The sequence below is a fragment of the Martes martes genome, assembly GCF_963455335.1.
Source record: "Martes martes genome assembly, chromosome: 2".
NCBI classification, from domain to species: Eukaryota; Metazoa; Chordata; class Mammalia; order Carnivora; family Mustelidae; genus Martes; species Martes martes.
In genome coordinates, this window is record NC_137889.1 from 205370276 (window position 1) to 205397978 (window position 27703).

The 27703-nt window shown below is 49.5% G+C and overlaps 1 protein-coding gene across 1 annotated transcript in view; it reads right to left on the minus strand.

Annotated features, from left to right (window-relative positions):
• Positions 1-27703, minus strand: part of SCD5 (stearoyl-CoA desaturase 5) — a gene marked incomplete at both ends in the record, with an annotated part of 152836 nt that overhangs the window by 23142 nt on the left and 101991 nt on the right. The window contains 1 exon segment of the mRNA XM_080796392.1: positions 14687-14892. Coding sequence (XP_080652518.1) covers positions 14687-14892 — 206 coding nt within the window.

Sequence of the window (27703 nt, forward strand, 5' to 3'; positions counted from 1 at the left end):
GGAAGGGGCACTGGCCTCGGCTCCCACTCGTTCACGCATTCCTCCGTCCCTTCGTTTCCCGATTCCGTGGAGGCGTTTCTCTGAGGAAAGCGAGGAGGGAGGAGGGCGAGTTTTCAGTTCCTCAGGCTGACTGGTGCTGCTCTGTGGGAGCTCTCCGGCTTCGGGCCACGGCCTCCTCCAGGACATCTTCCCCAGGTGTGGCACCCAGCGGCGCTTGGGCGAAGTCTCGGCACCTTGACACTTCCCGCTGCGCACCTGGGAGAGCAGGGAGTGGACATGCGGTGTCCTCGCGCCCAGCCCCGGTCCCTCTCACTGGGATAAAACTCGGCGGCTCCTGTGGACGTTAACCACACAAATTACAGGATGTCTAGGAAGAAACCGAACACAAAACATCGGAGACCTGTATCTAGAAAACTACGAGCACTGACCGAAGGCTGTACAAGTTACAACACGGGGATGGACTCTGTCCGGGGAGAAGGAGCGTGTCGGAGAAGGCCGTGAACTGGCACCTCACAGGGACCTCAGGGACCGCGTCCCACCCTTCTCTCCTCTACTCTCCTCTACTGCGCATTCCCTCGGCTGCTTTCCTATAAGGACTTGGAGGGCCCTGGCTGTTTTATAAGTATGTGTCTTTTCTTACATTTTTTTTTTTAAGAGACACAGTGCGAGCAGGGGTGAGGGACAGAGAGAATCTTTTTCTAAAAAGATTTTTCTAAAAAGATTTTATTTATTTGAGAGCTTGCGCATGCACGCGGGGTGGAGAGGCCGAGGGAGGAGGAGAAGCAGGCTTCCCGCTGAGCAAAGAGCCGCGGCAGGGCTTGATCCCAGCCTGAGCCGAAAGGCGGATATTTAACCAACTGAGCCATCCAGAGAGAATCCTAAACAGACACTGCTGAGCAGGGAGCCCTGCGCGGGGCCCCATCCCAGGACCCTGAGATCATGACCTGAGCCGAAATCAAGAGTTAAGATGCTTAACCGACTGAGCCACCCAGGTGCCCCTATTTTCTTTCCAATTAAATGATCTGATTAATAAGAGCCAGGACTATCCCCTTTCCTCTCTTTATCTCTTCCATTTCCCTTAATACGGAAATGCCTCTACTTACAACTTTTCCACTTAAGGAAGTCTGCAGTACAAACAAAGCAGGGTGGAAAAGGGCATCAACTCTGCCCACCACCAGCAGACGGTATCAGTGGCCACAAGCCGTCATTCCGTAACATGTCGTTCCTTAGTCTGGGGGAGGTTAGCTGCATTGGTGTTCAGTGCTGAGCTCTTTTATGGACATCAGTAAACCATCAGTCCGAAAAGTGTAAAAGCAGTGAGTACATTTAAAATGCTGGAGGAAAAAAAAAGACACACGATTATGATGGAAACAAAAGTAGAAACAATCTTTCAAGACTGAAAGCGACAAGTGGATGGATGCCTCCCACTGCGGGGGGGGGGGGCACCTGGCAGACCTGGAAGAATCCCGAGGCCAGAAATCAAATCATGATCAAAAGGAAGGAACAGGGATTGGTGAAATGAAAGAGGCAACCTTTGGGGGTTGTGGCTCTGGGTTAGCCACAACGAATGCTATCCCTCGACCTAAACTTCGTTAATCCTGGTGAAGCCAGGAGCTGCTGAGTGAACGGAAGCCTAAGTATGGCGAAGAGTGTTCATGTGTCTGCTCTAAGACAAGGCTCGAAGTTGCAGGGTTCAGGGCCCATCCAAACCAGCAACCCCCATCTGGCGGCCAAGGAGGGTGCTGGAGCCATAGGAGGTCCACATCTGGGGGGAGATATTGAATAGAATGTAAAGAAGAGAAGAGTACTTCTGGTTTAACGCTTTGAAGGGCCCACTTACGTTTTGATTTTGTCATCCGGAAACTGGTAACTTAAACCTCTCCTAGTCACTTTGAACTTAGGCAAGAAAAGGGCACGCGAGTGGGGTTTTAGAACTCAGCTCTTCAGAAATGGAATAGCTTCCACATGGAGCTTTACGTGTGGTTCATTACACACATATGTATTGCACATCTCCTCTGTGATGGACACCTTCACACACATTAACTGATTTATTCACTGAATAATTCTGTAAGACAGATATCACCGCTATCACCGTTGTATGGCCGTGGAGACGAAATCCGGAGAATGCCAAAAGCGGTCTATGCTGATTCCGAGATGCTGTTGTACCTCTCCGTTCCGAGCTGCGTCCTCGGCCGGCCAGATGGATGGATGAATGACCGGGTGTTAATACAGACTCTAACTCCACCCACGCTCCACACAGTCAACTTCTACTACTTTATATGTGGGCCCCAAGAGATACAGTACATACACGAAGTACGTACGCATCAGGCCTTCCTGGATATATTATCACCACGTCCCACTGCGGTGTCTCCCGTCTGACCTTCAAAATGCCTCCAGGGGCACCGGAAGGTCAGGCAGCATCAGGAGCCACTTGGAAGACTGGCTTCAGTGAGTAACGACGAAGTCAAACGGGACCGCCCACAAAGGGTTACTTTTCGAGACGTACCTTCTTCTGTGCAACTTACAAAACGTCTTGTAGCACAGCCTCCTGGTTGAGGGCCCTTCTTTGTCTCCGGAAATCCTCTGTACGGATGAAGGCGTAGAGAAAACGGCTGAGAACCCTAACCGGGGTTGTTCAGCACAGGTGTAATTTCTGCAGTGCTCCCGTGTGAGTTGTGGTTGTTAACAAAAACCTCATCTCTCTCCTAATCATTCCACAACACATGCAGCAGGATATGACATGGTGACAGGGAGACTGAGGAATGAGAATAAAATGTGCCAAAGGAAAATCTCCCTAATCGCTCTGACATGACAAGCTGCACATGAAAAATCTAAATATTCATTTTGGGTAATAGAACAGCCATCAACAAATTTGTTACTTAAGACAATATTTTCACTTCAACTCTCAACTCACAAGGGGTCCCCATAATACACTGCCATTTGCAATTTGCATCAGTAACAAAGAAAATGTACCTGAACTTCACAAATATGTATGAATCACACTCTTTCAAATTGAGAAAGGGCCTCAGCGTCATCAAAGGTTTTCACCAAACAGCTGTCACAAGGACATTAACCTTGTAAATCATTTCGTGGTAAGATGACAGGCTGGACAGTAAGTAACGGGTCTGTTTCCCGTTTATTTCTTCCTTTAAATATATGCATTTGTGCCTTCAGATGCCACTTGTTTAAACAGCATCTCCTGTATTACTCTCTTTCTAGCTTAGCAGTAGCTGGACTCTTGAGAAAGAGAGTCTCCCATGAAGCAAACCAGCACTAAAATGACTCTTATCACTTATCGAGTCGTATATCCCGCTCCGAGCACCAGGGAGAGTACCAGCAAGGAGTATGCAGACGCTCCGGGCGCTCTGCGGCCCGTCCGGACGCCAGATTCATCTGTGGCTACCTTCCCGCTCCACGAGAGGCGGGACATTTCTGGGTAGGAAAGTGGGCTTCGGCATCTCACTTTGCTGGATCTTTTTCTTCAACAAAAATGGAGGAAGGAGGAAGGGATGGTATCTCTGTCCTCAGCCAATGGGAAATTAGGAATTGTGAGGAAAATAACGTATGTTCCCTTTAAAAGGCAAATGGAAGAAAAAAACATACGAACACATATTTAGCCTCACTAGTAATCAAAGGTCTACAAGTCCATTATGCTATGAATATCACAAGTTGAGAAATTTACATATTATTTGACTCAGCTATTCTGATTTTAGCCAAAGGAAAATATATCTCTGATCAAAAATTTATGTATAAAGTTATTCATCTTGGCATTGTTTTAACGATTTAAAAAAAGGTGAAAATCCTTCAACGTTCATCAGAAATAATGATCCATCATCACAACGAAATATTAAGCGGGGTCTAAAACTGGAAGGATTCCACAGGATTCCACTGGGCAAAAACTGCAGGTAATGTGAAGTAGGATACAGAGTTCTGCTTCCACTTAGGATGTAACAAGTCACAAGAGAACAATGTTTCCATCAGAACAATGAGAAAAGGTGGGCGATATACAAATAATAACTTCTCTTGCCCCCATCAGAAAAATGAGGTCACAAGGCAACTAAGCGACTTGAAATCCAAAGAGTAGTAGGCCATTCATGAACTGCTTCACTTGGTAGAGCATAAGGGAAAGAGGTAGCTACCATATTAGTAGATGAAAAGAAATCAGCTAAAAATTTAATGACTCCTTAAAGGCCAAGTGTGAGCTAGTGCGTCAGTTTGGAGGAGCTTAGAACCTCAGACAAGGGAATTTGCACTCACCCTCCAGCTTTTTTCTATAGACCTGTACTGGGTGTTCACAAGAAAGTCAGAGGCAAAGGAGAAGATTGGAGAGAGCACTCCTCTACCAACTAGACACACAGGGGGTGACCAGCTGTTGCCAAAAGACAAGCACAAAGCCCTCCCAGAGACTTCTCTTGCAAAGCCAAAGTCTTAAGCCCCTGAGGGAGGGCAGAAAACCCCTCGCCTCAAGGACCAGGCAAAAGTCCAATGCTTCTGTGAGAATAAGAGAAACAAAATCTGCTCATCTCTGAGGGGGATGAAGGAACTCTCGCCACACCCACACACATAGGCAGAACCACTGCCGCTGATGGAGGAGTGGAAGCAAAACCTTCTGTACCCTGATTTGTGTCCAGGAATCTGCACTGCTCCAAAGCAGAGACCTCCTACTGCTGGGGGAGAGGCAAGAAATCAAGAAGCCTTAACCCTAAGGTTCAGGCACACAGAGCTTGCCTCAGACTCATCCAGGGCCAGGACAACAAAGAAATTCCAAAGTCCTACAAGAAGACATGCACAAAGAAGCAAACAATAGAAGGCCCCCCTACTTGGGATAGGGGCCAGAACAGAGAGACAGATGTCCTCTGTGGTGCAGGTATACAGGGACAGCGGAAAGCTGAGGGTAAAGCATTAATACTTAGAAATCCTCTCCAGTACTCACGGGTCTACTCTAAGCAAACGATAACAACAGCTTTCTACTGAAGTCTGTGGTTCACTAAACCCAAATCTAACAACTGCTGATCGACTGACTCGACCTTCACCCTCTGCCCCCCTCCTCTGCCCCACTAATGGCCTGAAAGAAGAATAGGTATGGTCGTTGTCAAGCATAAATTATATTTACCTTAGTTTTTCTGTTCTTCTAGACATGTCCTGCATATAATTAAAAATTACGAAGCACATAAAAATGTAAGGAAAAAAACACTGTCAAGAGATAAAGGAATTAATAGAACCAGACTGAAAGATGACTCAGCTATTGCAACTATCAGGGACTTTACTATAATTAACATGTTGAAAAGATCTAATGAAAAAGGTGGGCAATATGCATGAACAGATGGAAGATATCATCAGAGAGGAAGAAAGTATAAAAGTGCTAAATGCAAATGCTCCACTTAAAAAATAGTAGCAGAGATAAAGAATTCCTTTGATGGGTTCATTGGCAACAAAACATAAGGAAAGAATTACTGAAGTTGAAGATGTTAATGAAATTATTCAAATGGAAATGGAAGTTAAAAAGGAGTGAATTACATAGAACAGCACCTCCAAGAGCTGTGGAAAGATATTGAACCGTGTAACATTAGAGTTCCTAAAGAAGAAGAGACGGAAAACAAGGCCAAAAATAATTTGAAGAGCTTATGACCAAGAATTTCCCCAAATTAATGAAGACAACACATCTTGGTTCCAAGAAGCCCAAAGAATCTCCAGCAGGATAACTGCTTCCTCACAAAACAAACAAAAACAAAACAAAACAAAAATCCCTGAACACATCCAGAGTCAGGCTGCTGAAAAGCAAAGATAAAGATGAAATCTTGAAGACAGTGAGAAGAAAAGAAACGTCACATGCAGAGGAATAGTAAGAAGAATCACAGCAGACTACGCAAAACACAAGACAAGTGATTGACATCTTTTTAAGTCTTTAGGAAAAACACTTGCCAATCCAGAATTTTATTTCCAAGAAAAATACCTTTCAAAAATGAAGATAAAACAAAGACCTTCAGGCAAGCAAAAGCATTGCCAAAAGGCTGATGCTACAAGAACTGGTAAAGGCAGTTCTTTAGGCAGAAGGATGGCATCAGGTGGAAATCAGGACACACACACATAGACAACAAAGAGGTTAGAAGTGCAATAAAGAAGGCAAATATTAAATACATTTCTTCTTATTTTAATTGCTTTTATTTATTTTTAAAAAGATTTCATTTATTTATTTGGGGGGCAGAGAGCAGAGTGGGAGGGACAAGGAGACCCCACACTGAGTGTGGAGCCTGATGCAGGGATCAAGGTCTCATGACTCTGAGACTATGCCCAGAGCCAAAATCAAAAGTTGGACACTTAACTGACTGAGTCCCCCAGGCACCACTGTTATTTTAATTACTCTTAAACAGTATGCAGGGTATGAATAAAGTTTTGTAAAAAGAAGGCAGAGTGTGATCCATTAAAAAAAACTTCAGAAGGATATACAACCAAATTTTAACTGATTTTTTTCCCTAAGTGGAAGGATTACAGATTATTTTATCCTTTATAAGGTTTATTTGCACTTGCTAAATTTTCTGCAATGAACTTTTATTGCATTTTGTACTAAAAGTAAGATTTTATTCTTATTTTCTGTCTTAAATATTTTTTAAAGATGATGTATGGATGCCAAGGATTGTGATATTAGAACAATTTTATAAGGTAATTGTTGGAGGAAATAATAACTGGAGAAAATTTTCTGTTATGAAAAATTTTCTTCACTTTTTTGTCCTTCTGGTAAAAAAAAGACACAATGAAAAGGCAAAAAGGGCTTTCTTCTCTGGTGGCATAAGCCACTGGAAATACATCTAACTTTCAAGAAAATAAATAAGTGTTAAATATAAGCCTCTTCTAAGACTTACGGACGCTCTCTCTACTGGATGAAGTCTTGGAGCTAGAGCCACATACATGACTGAAGGGCTGTTTACTCCAAGAAAATATTAGAAGATGATTCTCTATGTGGTCAAGAAATAGAGTCAGGAATTGATGGTCTCTAGGCATTACTGAGAACTTATACTTGCACCAAAATGTCTTTCATAAAATTTAGTCTTGCTTTGACTTTTATATAATTACTTAATTTTTACATTAAAACTTAGCTAAGATTTCTTCTCAGCTTTGGTAGTAAAGTAGTATTTTAGTAGAGAAAGGATAATTTAGTGCAAACATCTGCTATTCTTTTTTTGATGGTTAATTGAGGCCACGGGGAGCCAGAATATTTAGAATTCAAGTCCAGAATCCAGATACCATCATCCACACGATAGAGTTATTGAAAGGATCAGAGATAATGTATGAAAAGACCCAAAGTAAGTACATAACGGGCAATTAATAAATGGCGGCTATTATTGGCTGCTTAAGTGTATCAAAGATATATGAAGATGCCTTCACTGCCACCAACAACGAAGCTAGGGTAACACTTTACGAACGGCAGTTCAGGGATCCACTGACACCTGTTAACTAGTACGTCCGACATGCTGGTAAGTGAAGTATTGAGATTCCAGACATTTGAGAAACTGTCTCCTCATCTTGCCAGGGGAATTTCACATAGACATGGAATGGTCAATGTGGGGAAAGAAAAAGGACCATTAATGCAGTTGATGTATTTTTGTGCACCCGGGGGGGTGGCGAAGAGAGGGAGAGGCGCAAATTGGCATACGCTCACAAAGTTCTCATAGGAAAAGTACCTCTTACAGAGGCAAACAAATAATATTTTGACTTGGAAAGTTTTAAAAAGTCAAAGCAAGCTGTTGAATTATGTGCCACACTGGTTTCTCCCTCTCCAGAATTTTTAACCACTAAAATAGGGAAATGTTGGTGTTGATGCCGTAACCTCAACATTGAATCATCTCTTTCTGCTAACCCAGAGTACAGTTCAGCTCTCTGGCTATAGCCATCAGTCGCTTTAGGGAGGCCAAAGGTTTAAGAAGAGGAAAGGAGGTTCTAGCTCTTCCTCTGACTTTTAACAAAAGAAGTCTAATTAAACATAGTTCAGGCTTCTTCGGCTGAGTTCTCTGCATTCCTGGAACTTGCAGATTCAGAATTTTGACTTCCGGTAAGCAGAGCTGGATGCAGGGACAGCTATTCAAAGACAAAAGTGATTTCATCCTCAAAACGTTTACAGCGCCAGGATAAGATGCAAAGACTTGAGGTGAGGGTAGAACGGGAGAGAAGATTCTAGGGCTCAGGCTGTTAACCAAAGACAGACTGCCACTCAGAAATGAAGGCAAGATTCAAGGGGAGGGAATATTTACATACACAGGGAACATAGGGAAAGACTGAATCAGAGCAAGATGGTGACATGAGGGGAGAATAGAGGAGGACAAAAAAATCCTCATCTCTCCCCGAAAAGAAGAAAAAGCCTGCCTGAGCAATTGGCTAAATGGCTTTTATTCTCTAATAAAACCGCGCAAGAGGAAGCGCGTCCTCGCTTGGAGAACACGGTGTAACTAATGAGGGAAATGCCCCCATGCAGAGGAGGGCACGAAGGAAGGAACAGAGCCCTCTGGCAGGTGGAGATACAAAGACTGTGGGAACAGAAAGAGGCAAGAAGACAAGGAGGAGTGAATCAAGTCGGGTTCATGCCACAGGGACTGAGTGACAGGAGAGATGGAAAGGGGGCCAGAGAAGTGTCTTGTCGTGGAGAGAGAGGCCCAGGCAGGCAGAGGGCAGATGCGTGGTGGGCCTTCCTCTCTCACATTCCCAAACTCACTTGGGGGAGCTCTGGGCAGAGAGAACGAGTGTCCTCCAGAATCGGGTTCTCCTGTTGACAGTCCCATCGCCAGCACTTAGAACCATTCCCGGCATGCCGTGGATGCTCAAAGTGTAGTTGCTGGAGGACCAGTGGTACGTGCGGGAAAGAGGAGGAAGCGGAATCCCCTGAGCAACGCCATTTGCCTCACGGCTTGTGTGATTAAGGTGTGAGTTGGCAGAGAGCGCACTGAAGAGCTCGGCTCAGCATCCGGCCTAAAAAAGTGATGCTTACCCGGGGGCCAGCTTGGGACCACCAAGGACCCAGGAGAAATAGGCAGTGGTCAAACGAAGCGTGATTGATGAGCAAGGAAGTAACAGAGGGTGGCTGCGTTTGAAAGGCACGGCCTCCTTGTCTGTCCCCAGACCCCACCCAAGTCTTGGTGTTTGACTAGTTCATCATCCAGGGTCTCTCATTTGAGGATTATTTCCATAGAGTCTCCCACAAAATACAAGTAACCAACCAAGGCCTTCAAGGCACTTAGCCTCTCAACGTCACTGTCATCTAGACAAGAATTGTTCTATTAGCTTAGCAACAGTGAGGGTAGGTCTGCAAGACAGATGGACTCAGAACAGAGAGTCCCTGGGAGCCCCACATGGAACCTGACCGAAGAGCAAAGGATTTGGTCAGCAGAGCTGGGGTCACGTTGTGTAAATTCCCAGATGACTCATCCCACTCCTCAGGGGATCCCCCACACGGAAGACAAGGGGGTAAGATGGAGAAGTGAGGATGAGTCAACTGTGGACCTGTCTGATTGCTCTGGCCTGGCTCTTTGATGTCACTGACACAGAAGTACATGTGGGCTTTAGACACAGCATTGACATAAAGTCATAAAAAAGAGAGTATCACGGAGACATGTGTGTTCATCATTGACGGAAAAAAAAAAGACTAATGATAACAGACCAGCCGAGAAACTGAAGTGAAGCCGACGTCTAGCCATTCAAGTGTCCATCTTACAGGAAGGGCAGAAATTATACATTTTCATCCTTCCCAGGGCACCAAAACAGACGTGCTTCACTCTTCTGGATCATTCCATCCCTTTTCTCTTAGCTTGTCCCATCACCACGGCAATGAGGCAAGAACCTTGTTTTCGTCTGGACTAGACTAGTGTCCTTGTCAGTTACTTCAAAAGTGCACATGCCAGGGGCGCCGCGGGGGGCTCAGCGGGTTAAGCCTCTGCCTTCGGCTCAGGTCATGATCCCAGGGTCCTGGGATCGAGCCCCACGTCGGGCTCTCTGCTGAGCAGGGAGCCTGCTTCCCTCCTCTCTCTGCCTGCCTCTCTGACTAGTTGTGATCTCTGTCTGTCAAATAAATGAATAAAATCTTTAAAAAAAAATGCACGTGACAGCATCTGCATGCGATTTCTCAGGAAATTTCTTATCTCACAGGGGGTTCAATGGGACAACCAAAGCATTAGGAGGAAGAACCTCCGGATTTCGCCCTCGTCCCGCCATCTCAGAAAAATGTGAGATTCCAATTTCTGCTCACAAAATGGTGCCAGAAAGGCCCCTCACTTGCTTAATAATGAAAACGTCAGGCGGAGTAACTTGTGATGGCCAGTCATTTTGCTTAAGTAATTAATTATTTATTTAGTTATTTATAAATGCTCATTGCTTACCCCATATTAGTTCTCACTTTCTCCCATAGGAACCAACCAGGGTTTTATGCAGGGGTGTCGTGCGTGGACCCCGAGGCTACATTCCCCAGTTGCCCTTGAATGCAGACACGGCTGATGAGAGGTGTGTGGAGAGGCTGCGTGTCTCCTGGGAAGGCTCTTCACAGGTGACTGACTCAAGTGAGCAGTGTCAATCCCACTCCCACCCCCACCTGCCTTTTGGTCGGAGCTCCAGTGACCACCGTGGACCGTAAAACGAAAGAATGGAAGGCACGTGCTAAGGCTGATGGAGCGAAAGATAGAAGAACCCAGTTCTCGACTGACCCGTGATGCTGCCGTGACCGGAGCCGTCGCGATTCCTTCATATGTAAGGTAAATAAACTTCTATTCTGCTTAGGCCAAACACAACTCCTATCTGACAGACCCACCGCCAACTTTATGAGTGGCCCCCTTCTGGGCTCGCCCCAGCATTTGCAGGCTCAGACCAAGAGCAGAGCTGGAGGCCGCTAGCCTGTGGTCTGCCGGTGTCTCTTTCCTCCCCAGTTCTGCCCCTCCCTGTGGACAGCCGAGCTCACGCTTCGAAGCTCATTTTCAGGCCGCTCTTCAGGACCAGGGTACACACACCTCCCACCAGGACAGCCCTGGAGCGGCTGGTGTAGACTCTGGAAGTAGACTCCCAGACGCGAGGGCAGGGATTCCAGGGTCCTAGGACCCCAAGGCCTGGTCTACAAGTGGGAGAAGATTCCGAGTGGTATGTGCCTTTGCCCTGTGATCTCCTTACCCCACGGGGAAAAGCACAGCCCTTGTAGGACAGCACTAGGGCAGGGCTTAGTCCCCAAAGTCTGAATATGATACCATTAGCTTCTCTCCCTCTCACCCTTACCGCCTCCCTTTTTGTCATTCACAACTTGACTGTACAGCAGAACTTGAAGTAGTCTATTTGTTACGACAGCCTTGGTAAAATTATCTTTCAGAAGAAAAGTCTAGAACTATAGCTTGAAATGTGTTGTTTTCCAGTTATCTTTAATGCCACTGTCTCCTCTCTTTTATTATACTGTAAAATGTGTAATTTGATCAAGGATGGATCTCTTTTTTTAAAGTGGGCTCCACACCCAGCATGGAGCCCAGCGTGGGGCTTGAACTCATGACCCTGAGATCAAGACCTGAGCTGAGATCAAGAGTCAGATGCTTAAGCGACCGAGCCACCCAGGCGCCCCCGGCAAGTCCTCCTTTGGTAAGCCGTCATGAGGATGGCTAAGCCCGGGTTTATCAGCCAGCTGCCGTATTCGGGCCGGATCTACACCAGCATTAGTGCATCGGCTGCAAACCCGGGGCACGGGAACCGGAACGGGGCCCGGCGCCCTCAGAGAACCACATGGGAGCAGGGGCAGATTCTGACAGGGGAGGAACTCCATAAGGCGTGCCCCCGAAGTGGCCCAGGACTGCGCCTGTCCCCCGGGCGGGCCCCACTCAGCTGAGGGTAGCGAGGACTGCGACCTCATGGGACAGAGCGGCCGACGACAGGGTCCACTCCTACCAACTCACACCCCAAGTTCAAGAACTCACTCTTTAAGGAATCTGTGGCCTCCGAGGCCTGACGGGCAGGACCAGCACAGCTGGTTTCGCGGACGTGAAATGCCCAAACGGCGGCACCACGCCTATTCTGGAAGTTCTCTCCTTCAGGATCTCCCATCCCCGCAGCGACTTTACGCCTCATCTCCGACCCCGGATCTCTGTGTTCTCCAGGCGGATAACTACCAAGGAACGGGACTCTCCCGCCCTCAGAAAACCGCCGGAATCCCGCTGCAGCAGCAGGGTATGGTCAAAGGAACACTGAGCGACGACTCGGAGATGCCGGTGTCGCCACCGAGTAAATGTGTCCTCCCCAAACTCGTCTGGGGACACCTAGTCCCCACGGTGGCGGTATCAGGAGGCGGGGCCTTCGGGACGGGGTCAGGCCGGGAGGGTGGAGGCCGCAGCAATGCGATTAGTGCCCCAACCGAGGAGACCTCAGAGAGCTCCTTCCCCTTCTCTGCCCAGCGCAGCAGCAGCCAGAAGACGGCTGCTACGAGCCAGGAAGAGGGCTCTCGCCGGACGCGCGTCTGCGGCGCCGTGACCTTGGGCTTCCCAGCCTCCAAAACTGTGAGACGTAAATGTTTGTTGTCTACGGTATCTTCATCAGAGCAGCCCCAAAAGACCAAGACAGTGTTTCTATCTCCAACTTTCTACCTATATTTTGTTTATTCATTTTCCCATAGGAAAAATGGAAGGCATGAGCTAAATCGTTCTGTGTCATTCTACGTGTGACAGGCATATTAAATTCCCTTTCCCCCATCTTCATTGTCTTGTCGTCTTTCAGATCTTGACTTAGAAGCGAGTTCCTTCCAGAGCCTTCCCTCGCCCTCACCAGCCTGCACTGTGTCCGCACGGTTCCCTGTGGCGCCCTATTACAGCACTACTCTCACTAGGGTGTGACTGTTTGTGAATTTATCTGTGGGTTCCCAGCCGGTCTGCAAATTGAGGGGGTATCTATCTAAGGTTCTATCTTCAGCACCAATTCTTAGCAGGAGCTGAGTGACGTATATGAAATGATAATGTGAGTGGACGGTTTATGATGGCTACAACCCCTTTCGGTCACTGGGCTGGTGATGGAGATGTTCTCAGTAACTATTCAGGGAACACGTTGAGACAGCCTTCGTTCTTCCGCCTGCCTCGAGAAATAGCCTTTGGACATGTGTACCATGAGCACACACCTAATGAATCAGATTACCACATTTTTTTAAGGAAAAAGATGAAAAAAAAGTCTTCTATTTTTATGATGAGAGAAACTCAGACTATTATACTCTCATTAATAAAATAGAAGATCTTTTGTCTTCTCACGTGAGCTCTTCAAATTAGCCTGAGGCCTGACTGTCCCGAAGCATTGCTAATTATATAGCAACATCATCTGTGTCACAGGATTGGAAATGACACACGTATTCAGTTGCAGAGTGATGGTTAGACACACTGTGGCACTAACTATTGAATTTACACAGCCTCCAACAACGGTGCCTCCAAGATAACCTGAAGTTAAAAGACAAGAAAAAATAGCATAGCGGTATGACTGTCATCATGTGAAGTACATCAACTGTACGGATAAAATATGGAGAGATGTACTACAGATCGCTAGCGGTGGCTGTGTTTATGTGTTAGGACTGTGAATTACTTTCCTCCTGTTTTTCTGAATTTTGCAGATTTTCTTTAATGACTTAACAGTTTCAGCTCACGGTTAAAAAACCAAAACGAACAAATCATTTAATTGTTAACTGAAAACACCTTGTTATTTTCTGCTATAAAACTGCTGGTGTGTCCCCCTGAAAGAGCTATGTTGAGCCACTCAAAGACCCTCGGGAGAAAGCAACAGAAGCAGGGATGGAAACGCCGAGGCGAACGCGGGCACGGTTCTAAGCAATACTTCCTTTCATGCAAGAACTGTTTGCGCCAGACAAAGGTGCAGCCTCCATTTCTATTTCCAGAAGTTTCCATGGGTAAGTCCTCAAATGACTCCTGCGTGTCAGTGGAGATGGTCTGTGGTAACCACCTTTTCACAATATTATCTCAAGGCTCTAACCAGAGTGCAATCCATAAACTGTCTCTCTTTGCCCATAAATCCATTACTTTGGGGCAAAAAGCCCATTTATAAATGCTCTCATAGTGGTCCACTTTGCAAATCCCTACATGGACACAGTCTATGCAGCTTCCTGGCTAAAAGGTGAAAATCACCCGGTCTCTGGTCGCCACACAATTACAGGCCATCTTCCCCACGTGACGATTAGAAGAGCTCTACCCTGCACCCGCCGACCGACCGGACGTGCTCAGCCGACGCCGGCCGCGGGGCTCTCTGTTACACGGGCACATTGTCTCTGCGTGGAATCCCGTCGCTGGAGCACTTCAGGAGGCAGGGGAGGGAGCCGTCACCGCGAGAGAATTCCAGAGCAGGGGGTCGGGTTGTGCTAGATATTTTGCTAAAATAAAGCCAGTCCTCCCCCCGCCCCACGGAAACAAGGATGGAGGCCCGGGGAACACAGAAACGGAGTCCATGAAATCAGTCCTGTGGGACGGTCTGAGGGAAAGCACACTGGGCTTGAAGGAATCCGTTTCGATTTGAAATTAAAATGAAAAACAAGTGTGTAAACAGGGAGGACTTAGTGAGCACAAGGAAATGAATAAACAGGTAAATCCTAACAAGGGCAAGTGCTATGAGTATTATTTGGGGTTATTAATGCACCTCACTGCGCTCCGTCTCTCGGTCCCGTCCCCCAGCAGCTCTCCGGTGTCTGTTCACTTACTTTCTCTGGAATCGGACCACAGGATCCGCCAGCAGGTCAGTGAGGTCAAGCTTTCTCCCCTTCTCAATGACGTCCCGATGTTTGCGCACAAACAGCCACCCGACGTGCGAGAAGAAGAAGCCGCGGCGGGCATTGTGAGGGTCCGCATCGGTCTCCGAGTTCTTGTGGTGGACTCGGTGGTCCCCGGCCCACTCGAAGATGTCATTCTGCAGGGAGAACACAGACCCTGAGTGAAGAGACAACGCACCCTGGCACCTTCTTGAAACCCGCTGGAAAGCTTCTCAGCCTCCCCCCGCGCCACATCCCTCACCGTCGTCAACACTGACTTCCACTTTGCTCCCACAATCAACCCGCGATGTCTTCACCTCAAGTTCAACCCCTGGGGGTGGTCGGGGGGTTTCCATGAAAACAAGAGGAAATCTTTCCTCCGTAGGGGTCTGAGCTTGTGTCTGGGACGCGCCCCGGCAGGAGGTCCAGGCTTGCTGAGTGAGCGAGAGGGGGAACCTCAAAGTTCTGGCGGAGGCCATGGAAGCGTCCTGGGAGATCATTCGTGTCAGGAAAAGAGCGACCCAGTCTCAAGATGAAGTCTTGGTTGTCAGAGGAGAGGGGCCACCTCGAGCATGAAAGAAGGCTGGCGCCCGGCCCGAGTCTCTCCGGCCTTGCTCTCATTCTTCCGTGGCCTTCGTGTCCAACTGACAGACAGCAGGAATCCAGTTAAGTAAAAACCCAAGGAGTTACTCCACCAAATCTCTGCAAATACCAAGACACAAATAATACTGTTTGAGGACTGCTCTACCAGGGTGTCACAGGGAGGGAGGGGAAGTCACTGGCTCCCTGGGGAATCAGATAGACTTGGCCTGGCCCTAGAAGCAGGAATGCCTCACGGACACGCGGTACTTACCAGAACCCCAAGACAGACTCCCAAACCCGAGGAAGGAGCAGCGTTGTCCAGCGGATTCTGCCAAACCCATAGACAGGGTGGGGCTCAGGTATACAGGGGGGACATGTGCTACTGACCCTCTCATGATGGGAGACAAAGGGAAGGTATCAAGGGACCGGAGGTCCTGGACGAGCCATCAAGGACAATAACCGATGGCATTTAGGCGGACAGCATTAACGAGACCTTATCTACAGTCATGGGCCAGTGAGATCTCTAGACTTTCAGTTTAGACTCGGTTTTGTTTTTCTCTGATAAGGCTTTCAAACCTTCGAGTGGGCCGCCTACACTGGGAAGTAGTGCTTTTGGTAGGAAAGTAGTCTGAAAACAGAAATACGCCCTTTAAAAAAACAGAAAGAAAAGGTCATCGTGTTCAGGCCTCGGTCACGTTTTCACTAGCAACCCGCCCACTCACGCATGCTGGCTTCATCCCGCGATGAGAAAGGGGACGGTTTTATTCTCAAAGTTCTCGCAGTTTCTTCAATCCAAAGGGGATTCATTGCGTTTTTGGCTTCTTGGGCTCACCCAGTGCTGCCGGAAACCTCCTCAACCTTGTCTACCCAACACCACCGCTGGAAGCTTCTCACGTGGCTTCACTCTTGGGGGACAGGACAGAGAGGGGCGAGGTAGACAAGCCTTAAGAGTCACGAGCTCGACTTTGAATACAAAAAGAGCAGAGAGGTTCGTGGCCGTGCCCGCAGGGCAAGGACTGCAGCCGGGCTCGCTGGGATGGGAGTGAGGTCTGTGCGTTCCCGGAGCATTTAGACCTGGTGGCCGGAAAGAGTGAAAGTGTTTATTCCACAGTCACAGAGTCTGGGGTCGGAAAGGAATGTCCGACGCTGGCGAAGACCCCCGCAGCCCAAGGAACGGTTTCTTCCTTCGCGTCCACGTCCTGGGACGCCCTTACGAGCGCCGCGGGACAGGGGATGCTCTGGCCCTGGTCGCAGACGCAACATGAAGGCTCAGCCAACGTGAACTCGAGCCCGTGGCTGTGTCGGGACAGCGACAGACACGCGGCCTCCCTCCGCTCTCGGCTCGCTCGCTGGGCAGCGAGGTCCTTCCCTCCCGCTCCGGTCCCGAGGGAGCCCTGGCACGGACGCGCGCCTGTCCCTCGCCGAAAGGCCGCCCCGGCCTTCAGCGCGCTTCTCTGAAAACCCTGAGCGGGGGGTCCCGAGCGTCCCCCACAGCTCGGCCGGGGACCGCCACAGCGGCCGGGGACGGCGAGGACGGGCCGGAGCGAGATGCCCGCGGGCGTCCCCGTGCCCAGACGCGTCCCCACCGGAGCCGCGGGGCTGCAGCGCTGGGACGACGCCGGGGCCTGGGCCACTCTCCGACCGGCTGAGCCCGGGACCGAGCCCCGGACACTCCACGTGTTTTAGAATCTTCCGTTCCTGTTTGTGTTTTTACCGCTAAAGCCAAGCCCGAGGGAAAGTGGCTCAAACGACGAGACAGAAGCCAACGACGGGGCAGAAGCTTCGTGAGCTGGTTCGTGTCATTCTCGGGACCGACCCTTTGAAACCGCGCGCGTCTGCGACCCCGCGGCCCTCGGTCCCCACGACCGCGACCGCGACTGCGCTCGGGGCCGCGGGGGGCAGCCTCGGGGCACGGCCGGTGGCTCCCACGACAGCACCGGCCCCACCCCCGGCCGCTCACCCGCATCGCGTTATGCGATGTTTAAAGAACTTCAGTGTTAACAAAAATAAATAAAAACTCAGTTCTGCTCACGGTGAGAGAGCGACACTGTCACACACCGTGGAGGGCAACGGGCCACACGTGTGAAAGCATTAAAACTGTGCCTGTCCTCAACGCAGTGACCTGTTTTCTACGATTTGTCCGAAGAAAACCATCCCGGTTGCGTGCAGAGACTTAACCACAAAGATGCTCACCGCAGCGACACTGGAAAAACCCTGCATTCCCACATGACAGGATTTCGCTGAGGACCTTGAGATGTATTCACTGAATCCTGTTCGCGCGTGTGTCACAGAAAGCTTCTGGAGAGAAATATCAGGAAAGAAGCCTTCGGGTTACCTCAGGGGAGTGAGACCGGGAGGGAGGAGATGAGGAGAACCACTTTTCCATTTTACCGTATACTGTGAAGTTTCCAACAAAAGCATCTGCTGGGTTTGAATTAAAAGCCAATTAACGAACGGACATTGTACTATAGACATGAAGACATGAAAGGGAAAGCGGTTAAATGAAAAGTAGTTTTCAGGAATGGTGAGGACAATTTCAACAAAAATGTGTGTGTGAGCATAGGACAAATGAAGGAAGTATGTAAGCGCACCTGTCTGCAGTGGTTTTCCCTAGGAAGTGGGATGGTGGGTGATTTTCACATTTTTTCTTTTAGGGGCGCCTGGGTGGCTCGGATGGTGAAGCGTCTGCCTTCGGCTCAGGTCATGATCTCAGGGTCCTGGGATCGAGCCCCGCATCGGGCTCTCTGCTCAGTGGGGAGCCTGCTTCTCCCTCTCCCTCTGCCGCTCCCCCTGCTTGTGCTCTGTCTCTGTCTCTCTCTCAAATAAATAATTTTTCTAAAAAATCTTTAAAGTTTTTCTTTCAGTTGGCTTGCATTTTCTAAACTTTTATAACAAGCTTGTCTTTTGTCATATGGGGTAAACAGATTTTTAAAAACATTTCTATCCCCTGCATCAAAACTGTCCAGCTTCTGCCATCCGCCCGTGTCCGGAGAAACTCCACGAAAGAGGAAGATTCATCTAGTACTCCAGTCAGGTCCACATCTGTCCACGGCTCTTCTACCTTTTTTCTTATTAGCACGCATCCACCCATCACACCAACACCGGTATGACCGTGCCCTTCCCAAAATGTACCCTGCGTCTTGTACCTTTAATACTTCACTCTCCATCATAGGCAACGTCCCTAACCAGGGTCCCTGCTGAGACCGTGGAAATGGAAACTGATTCTGTGGTGAAATTTCTCCATACGCAGAGCCTCTGGGTATGACCTGGGACTTGAGCCCAGGAAATCAGTCTCGAAAGCGCCACTGATTAGGAAGCACTTCTCCCGACTTCCTTTTATGTTCTAAGTAAATTCTTGAATCCCGTCCTCTAAGACGGCAAGAGGGGAAGCTGTCTTTCGAGGCCTCACCTTTTCCACGCGGTAGCAAGACGAGGGCTCACCGTAAAGAGCATCCGGCTTGTCCCACTGAGCAGGTCTGAGGGCAGGGTCATCGACCGGCGGGCTGGCTTCCCCCAGCTGGGCTGCACGCAGGTGTCCGCCGCCGACCAGGCACCGCTGTGGTCACACTGTCCTCTAGTCCGGCGGCTCAACACTCCAAAAGGGGAAATTTACCAGGCGGCCTCAAAATACTGCCAAAGGGAATTCCACCGCTGTCCACAATACATCTTTGTTTCCAGTCAGTAGTGAAAAACCAACTGGGGCCAACATGTCAGCTCCAACGGGCAGATTTTAGAGGAGAGAGAGAGAGAGAGTGTGTGTGTGTGCGCGCGTGTGTGCGTGTGTGTCTTGCGAATGAACAACTTCCTGTCTGGAAAAAGTCATTCTATCAAGGGGGTCAAAGAAGAGAAGCCATTGCTGCCTCCACTCTTTGGGGCCATAAAGCTCCTCTGAAGTAGACTTGACCTCAGTCTCTCGGCTCTGAATTTATTCTCCCCCAGGTCAGATGCCAACGCTGCACTTTTCAAACAGTGAAGAACATTCCGTGCTTTCCCATTGTTCACACCGGGTCAGCACTGATATCCCTCCAGATAACACTGACAACCCGTGAGAAGGGCCCGGAAAGTCCCCAGAAAGGCCTGGCAGAAGCCTCTAGCACCCGGCCAACGGTAGCTTCCAGAAAGCAAGTTCCCACCGGCTCCCTAGCCTTCCTGTGGCGCGCGGCCTGGGGAGGTGTTGTAAGCTGGGAAAGGGCTAAATGCCAGCCTCAGGGATTTGAGAAGCGTTTGCTGATAAAACTTCAAGATTACGAAGACGGAAACAGGCGTCTTGCTCCGTTGTTCAGGTCTCTCACAACAAGGAACGCGTTTTGAGCACACGTTTGAAAAATGGCTTGCGTAGTCTTGGCAGACGGGTTGACCTCCTGTGACATTGTCAGTTGGACTTTTGGAGGTATTTTCTGTCAGTGACGTTCTAGCGTCCTGAGCTGTATCTCCCTCACGCAGTGAGCCAAAATTTCAGGGGACAAAGGCCTAGAAAGGAAAGACAGCCTAGCAGCAAAGGGCACACCTTGCCCTCAGATCTCGTTTTTTAAACTTCACTCCCCTTTAAAAGGAGTCAGGACTCTGATGAAATGGCAGTTGTTGGGACAAGTACAAGGAAAAGTGCAAGAGGAATGTGGTATATTTTGTTGCACCAGAAAGTAAAGAACTGCTCAAAAAATGATGGGGATGGGTCAGAAAGGACAGGGGAGCCCATCTGCAGTGCCTCCCACTGAACAAACTGGGATAATTTAATGATAATTTGGGGCTTTAAGATGAATAATAGTAATGGATTTAAAACCATGTAATACATTAAGAGTCCATGAGCCCATAATAAATAGATAGACAGACAGACAGGCAGAAGAAATGATGGAGTGAGAAAATCACTGTTCGCAGGTGCCATGGCACTAACTGATTCCCGGAAGAATCACCCACGTATGCCGAAACTACTGGGTGAGAGGTTGATGAAGGAAAAATATTTACACAGGCTCATAGTATCTCAGCATAAATTACTTATTAATTACAAAAGGAAAAGTGGTCATCTTGTGGGAGAAAGTGGGTAAACACCACCTTAACTAAGTGATCAAAGTTCATTCCACCTATAATGGTATAATGACAAAGTGCTACCACGTGCCTCTTACTTGATGTTCAGGACATAAGATGAGTAACGCAGCATCCCAGCAAAAACGCCCAGAATGTAGGTGGGGGAAACACGAGCAAGGCAAAACGGGGAGCATTCTACAAAATAACTGACCTGCGGATTTCAAAAATGTTAAAGTCATAAAGACAAGGCAAGACCGAAGAACTATTCCAGATGGAAGGAGACCAAAGGGGCATCACAACTCATTGTAAGGCAGGATCCCGAATTGGTTCTTGGGCCAGGAACCTGGACATAGCATTTTATCAGCATTAAATCCCCTGATTTTGGTCCATGTTCTATGTTGTCACAAAATGTCTTTGCTATTAGGACCTACATAGAAGTATTTGGGGATGAAAAGGCATGATGTCTTTAGCGTATTCTTAAATGATTCAGAAAAACTCACGCCGAAGAACGCATATACACCCATATGGAGAGAGAAAGAATAATGAAGCGCATGAGGCCATATGTCAACAATTAGTGACTCTGGGTGAAGGGTACACAGGATTCCTCATGGTGTCTTGGCAAGCGTTCTGTAAGTTCAAAATGATTTCAAAATAAAGAATTAAAACTTAAAAAAAATGTCAAGGGCATCTTTCTTTAAAAATTTCAGATTTTCGCCTTCCACTCCATTTCTACGTCGCCACTCTTGCTCAGGCTTTTGTCTGTCTACCCGACTCCTCCTGCCTCTAGTCCTTTCCCCCCGTGCAGTACACCCAGTACACTGTGACCATCCTCCTCACGGTCATACTCCCCAAATACCTATCCTCTTGCTTATTATCCAACAACCTCTCCGTACTACTTTTCTCATCAAGTCTAAACATTGGCTCTTCTTGACAATCAAAAAGCTTCAACTGGTCTGATCATCCTTATCTTTCCCCCTTTGTTTATTCTTTAATTTGACAAATACTTACGGACTGTTGGTATATGCCAGGAGAAAAGGACCAGGACAACCAAGGCTCTGCCTCAAGGAATATGTATTGTATGGAGAAGACAAACATAAAGCTAATGGAGTCAACATAAATAGAATTATCTCAGATTGAGATTAGTGCTGTGAAGCAAATACACATGGGGGATAGCAAGGGCACAGCGAGCAAAGACTTTCTAATCAAGTAATCGAAGTCTGGGAAGAGCTGGGGCGGGGGGGGGGTGCAGAGTGTGAAACGGCGTGCAGGAGGGGGCTGGGGAGAAGGGGGCCACCTGGACCAGAGGGAAGGACTGGGCACAGTCCAGGAACTAGGACACCAGTGTACGAGGTGTGCGGAGGCAGGGCGAGAGGGAAGTCTGAGAAGTATTGTGTTAATAAAGAATGTGTCTAGGGACACACGGGCGGCTCAGTCGGTTAAGTGTCCGCCTCCAGCTCAGGTCATGGTCCTTGGGTCCTGGGATCGAGTCCCGCATCGGACTCCTTGCTCAGTGGGAAGCCTGCTTCTCTCTCCGCCTGCTGCTCTCCCTGCTTGTGCTCTCTCTCTCTCTCTGACAAATGGATAAATAAAAATCTTAAAAAAAAAAAAAAAAGAAGAAGAATGTATCTGGTTCCTGGAACACAGCTTCAAAAACCCTTGGAATTTCCCGAGTGATAGAGCTTCTTCACGACGCCAGTGCGGAGCTAGGGCGTGCCCGGGGGAGCCTCGGGACCGGGCTGGCCACCGGAAGGACCCACCGCGTGACTAGAGGGTCGGCCCTTTCTGCGGGAGGGGACCTGGAGGCTGAGGTCAGTCCTGGGGCCAGTGATTTAATCACCCACGTCCATGGAATGGAATCCCACCGCAAGCTCTGGACACCGGCTTGAAGGAGCTTCTGGCGGACCAAGGCGCCGACGTGCAGGGCGGGAGGCACACCTCGGTTCTGCCGGGAGAGGGCGTCGCAGCTCTGCCTGGAGGAGGCTCAGACCCGGCCCTCGGTGTCTCCTCCACTGGGCTGGCCCACATATGCTTTATAATTAGAACTCCGACAATGAGCACAACACGTCCTTGCGTTCTGAATCGTCCTAGTGAATTCTCGAACCCGAGGGAACTTGGGGACTTGCAGCCTGTCAGTCAGAGTACGAGGGGCCGGGAGACCCTCCTTGCAGCTGGTACGCGAAGTGGAGGCCGACGGGGGAGGCTGAGGCTCTCGGGATCCGACGGCGGCTCAGGCGGTCAGTGCGGAAACCACGGTGAGCTGCGCTTGGCGTGGAAACAGAGCATCGGGAGGCAAAGGCCGGACCCCTCAGATCTCGGCGACCCTCACAACGAGGCTGGATTTCACTCCAAAGGCAATGCTAAGCCACTGGAAGAGTCTCTTTTCCTCGCTGGAGAGCGGTTTAATTGTCAGTAAGTCCTGTCTGCAGTAAGGCGAGGGGCAGGTGCCGAAGGAGGGAGACCACCTGATGAGGCAGGAGGTGGTGTGCGTGGACCAGAGAGCGGCCCAGGTGAGCAGAGCCAAGACGCGATCCGGCAAGCGGAACCTGAAGACGCCGGCTGAGAGACGGGCGCAGGGGGTGACTAGGGGAATGGAGAAATCCTGAAAGTCGCCCAGATTTCTGGCCTCATTGCGGGGAGATGGTAGGGTCACAACTTAGGTTTGGGGCACACTGATTTGGGGAGGCCTAAGAGACATCCAGTGAGAGATGTCATGCAGGCAGCTGTGTTTAGAACAAGCGACAGCATGGGGCGCCCGGGTGGCTCAGTGGGTTAAGCCTTTGCCTTCAGCTCAGGTCATGATCTCGGGGTCCTGGGATCGAGCCCCGCATCGGGCTCTCTGCTCGCTGGGGGGCCTGCTTCCCTCCCTCTCTCTGCCTGCCTCTCTGCCTTCTTGTGATCTGTCTCTCTCTCTGTGTCAAATAAATGGATAAAATCTTAAAAAAAAAACAACAACAAACAAGTGACAGCAGTTCACAGTTAGCTTCCTTCCTCAATCGGACCGATTTCCAACAGTGCAGGGATCCCTTACAATGTGCCACGATCGTTCCTCTCTCCCCACCTTTGCTAATGTGCTTCCCCTCCTGTCCCCTTCTTCCAGGCCTGCACAAATTCTTTTCAGCTTTCAAGGTCTGGCTCAAAACGCCCCTTTTGCACTAGGTTTTATCCTAGTACCCCAGGCCGTATGTCAGAATGAAGCGTCTTAACTCCTACTGTCTTCTAAGAGGCCCCTTTATCACACAGTGTCGCTTTATTAGCCACTATTAGCCAGCCCCATCAGATCACAAACTCCTTATGCAAGGGTCACTTCTTATACGTCACATAAGGGTTTACATACCTTTAAATTAAAAAGGACTTAACTAGAGATTTACACAAAAAGCCTTTGAAGAGTCAACAGGAGAAGGCGAAGACAATCAGATGTGTCTGTCTTCTAAAGAGTCTTTAAAAGCAAGGCTAGAAGTTCCCGCTGGCAAATGAAACTATACATTTTACTGTTAGTTAAAACTGTGGATTCAATGGCTCTTGAGGCTGTCACATCTTCGGAGCATTACCCAGCTCGTGCAACAGCATCCCTGAAACACTCCTGTGACGAGAGCTCTGATGGCGCTCGCAGGAACAGGGACAGGGTGACTGAAAGCCTGAACTCTGATAAACGAGGACAAGAGATGAAAAACATTATGTTGCTCAAAGCGTACACATTATGTTACTAACGTCGTTTGGTGGTTACCAGGTTAGGGGGTGCCGCAGACATCACTGAGGACAGAGAAAGAACATAGACGGATCTAAAGAGGTTGGAAATGAGAGCAGAAATGACCACAATGAGATCTGATTTAGGAAAAATGCAAATGAAGACAGCTGGGAGAGAAGGCGTCCAAAACGCAAAATAATCAGCAGGTTGGAAACCTAGCGAGCCACCACGTGGGGTGTCTGGCGGGAGAGCAGTGAGAGCACGGAGTGAAGAGGGACAGCTCGGCCGCAGCAGTCGAGGGCAGGTCCGGGAAGAAACCACTCGCCCGCGAACCGCATTGCAACGCCGTGTCCTTGGACTCCTACACGCGGGTTTGGAGCCAACGTGGGGAGAGAAACAGAAATCAGCTCAGACAGCGGGGCCTCAGTTTCTTCAGTTATCAGACAAGGCATTAGACTCTGCTTCCGAGGGCCCCTGGCGCCAACCCTCCGGTGGGTTCTAAGAGAGGAAGCGAGTGGGGCGGAGAAGGGGCATGGCTTCCCGGGTACCGGGTCTGAGTGCCCCTCCCGAGATCTCCCCTATGAATAGCAGGTTAGAAGGAAACACTTGGCTTGAAAACACCTTTCAGATTCTGCACCGACAGGCCTACATGGATGATTCATCATAGACAAGTACTGGGGCGCTCGGGCAGCTCAGTGGGTTAAGCGTCTGCCTTCGGCTCAGGTCATGATCTCAGGGTCCTGGGATCGAGCCCTGTGTCAGGCTCCCTGCTCAGCCAGGAGTCTGCTTCTCCCTCTCCCTCTGCCTCCACCCAACTTGTGCTTGCTCACTTGTGCTCTCTCTCTTTCAAATGAATAAATAAAATCTTTTTAAAAAATATGCAAGTGTTAACGTTCCTTCAACAGAGGCGTGGAGCCAAATGAACATATAAAATCTGATAGCTACACATTTACATACCTCTGTTTTACTAAGTACTTCTTGGAATAAAAACTCTGTGTGCCTTTAAAGCATATACCATTTTTTAAAAATGATTTTATTTATTTATTCATGAGAGACACAGAGAGAGAAAGGCAGAGGGAGAAGCAGGCTCCCCACTGAGCAGGGAGCCTGATGCAGGACTTGATCCCAGGACCCTGGGATCATGACCTGAGCCCAAGGCAGCCGCTTAACCAACTGAGTCACTCAGGCGCCCTAAAGTATATACTTTGCATTGCTTAGGAAGAGCACATTGTACCAAGGGCGAGATCCGTGTGAAGAGTCTCTGGTCCATTTGGGGTTAAGCTCACCCGGGAGGCAGACTGGCCCCCTGGATTGTGCGCCCATCTACAGGAGGATGCCCTTCGCTCAGGCCAGCTCGGGCAAGCACATTTTCATTCCCTCGAGGTGCATTTCCACAGGTGGTTTCACTCATCTCCCCAGCTTTCACTGACCACGGTCCACCACGGGAAGGAAGTGAGGCATCACGGCACCTCCGCCCTCCCGGGTCCGTTTTGGCCGGTGGGAACTCCTGCCCGGTGAGCGCAGGCAGAGGACGCCGAGCCTCCTGTGGCCACCGCGGGAGTTTCTCTCTCTCTCTGTCTCTCCTCCCCCGTCTGCCCCATCAGGGGGAGGAGCAACCTGCCACCAGTGAGGAGGCACAGAGCCGCAGAAAAGCTCTGACGACTCCATAAATCACCATCATCATCGAAGACTACCGAGCTGTTTATCCTTCCCATATGACTCCCAGACCTGCCCAGGAGGGCAAACCACTGTGAAGGAGACAACGTGAGGCACAGTGTTCGAGCATCTTGCAAAAGCAGGGCCAGAAGCCTTCTCAGGGCCTCGGGCGGGGGCGCTCTCGGGACTGCCCCTTCACACCGGCAGGACACCGACAGCCACCACCCGGCTTGAAAGAAGAAGGGAAATCTGGTCCTCGCGTGCGGAGGAGAAGCTGCGCCTCCGAAGCTTTGGCTCGGAAAGATCCCAGATCCTTTGGCTGCAGTTCGGGAAGGCGGCCCGCACTGGGACAGGTCTCTGCAGAGACAGCCACGGCCAGCGCGGAGAGCAGCCCCGTGGTTAGGACTCTTGAGCCTGCAGGAGGCATTCCGCGCTTTCATTCTCCTACCCAGAGGTCACGAGGACTGCTGCCAACACCAAGGCTGGGGCTGGTCTGCGGTCCTGAATCTGGCACACCTCCAGGGTCTCCTGACCGAGGACTGCGGCTTAAGTGCGCCACTGAGACACCTGCCGCCGGGTTGCTCCCCTGCCTAAAGTTCCGCAGTGCCCTGCTACGGCGTATAGGACAGGATCCACTCTCCGTGCTGTGCCTGGTGGAGCCCTGCATGGACGTGGAACCCGCCCCTCCCTGTAACCTCTTCTACAACCATCTCCCACACCCATGAGGACTAGTCACACCAGCCACCTGTCTCGTCCTGGAATGCACCATACTAGGTCCCGTCTTTACTCTGGCTCCTCCTTCCATCTGGATTATTCTTCCCCTCCCAGCTGTGTCCCGGCTCCCCGGCTTTAATGTCAGTGCCTGGGGGAGGGCATCTCTCGCCATCCTCTGAAGCAGCCACCTCCCTCCACTCTGTCACATCGCTGTGGTAAAATGCTTCATTCTTTTCTCTCTCTGCACAACTTTGCTTATTCATTTGCTTACTTGTTGATTCGCTCTCTCTCCCACTGAAATAGATACTCTATGAGGACAGAGACCTCTCTGTCATGTTCTACAGTGACTGGAACAGTGCTCAGCCCCTCTATTTGTTGGAAGAAAGGAAACGTAGACACTTGATCCCGGGAGAGGCGTCAGAGCAAGGGAGCGTCGCAGTGAGAGGGTGACCTCTGGAGTCGAGCTGCCTGAACGTAAATTCCCCTTCTGTCACTTCTGTATGTCCTTGGACAGGTTACGTAGCCTCTTTTTTTCCTACTCTCTCACCTATCAAATGAGGAAGATAACAGTCTCTACCTTTTCAGGGTAGTGTCAGAAGACTATGTAAAGTTCTTAGGGAAGTGCTGGTACACAGTTAACACTAGATCATTGTTTTCTTTTGTTGTGGTGGTAATTATATACTTGCCGAAGTTCATGGTCCGTGACCGTGCTATTTACTTGACCTATTAATACGTCAAGTTTGGTCCACTGACAAATCACATTGTACCTTCCGCCTTCTGGCCTGATGTATTAAGAGCTTGAACGTAGTCCATCGCTCCTATCCTTGCAACAGCAAAAAAAGCCAAATGAACTGAAAATCAACAACTCTTCTTCCATCCATCAGAGAATTGAGATCATAGGGCAAACTGCTGCCCTGAAACCAGAGAGATAAACGGGCAGTTGCAGAGAAGCACTGCGGACCAGGAGCGAGAGTCTGCAGCTAGCGCCAGGACAGGCAGGCATACTTCAGCCTGTAATTGGGGAACTGCTGAAGTCCTGGTGTGGACAAGCTGGAGAGTTAAAAACAACGGGGCCCAGTGCCAGGGGGCCCCAACTCTCATCAATGTTGACTCCAGGAGTCGTACCAGGTTCTCACTATGAACAGCTAAGAAAAATCTTCTGTTCTCCCAGCAGGCGGAAGAGAAACGTCATCATTCTGAAATACACGGAGCTCTCTGTTCTCTTCCCGAGATCTGTCCTCAAGAGAAACTATTTTATCGGATCCCAACCAACCAGAGTTTTACAAAAGCCTAAGGGCCCCAGGGAAGGG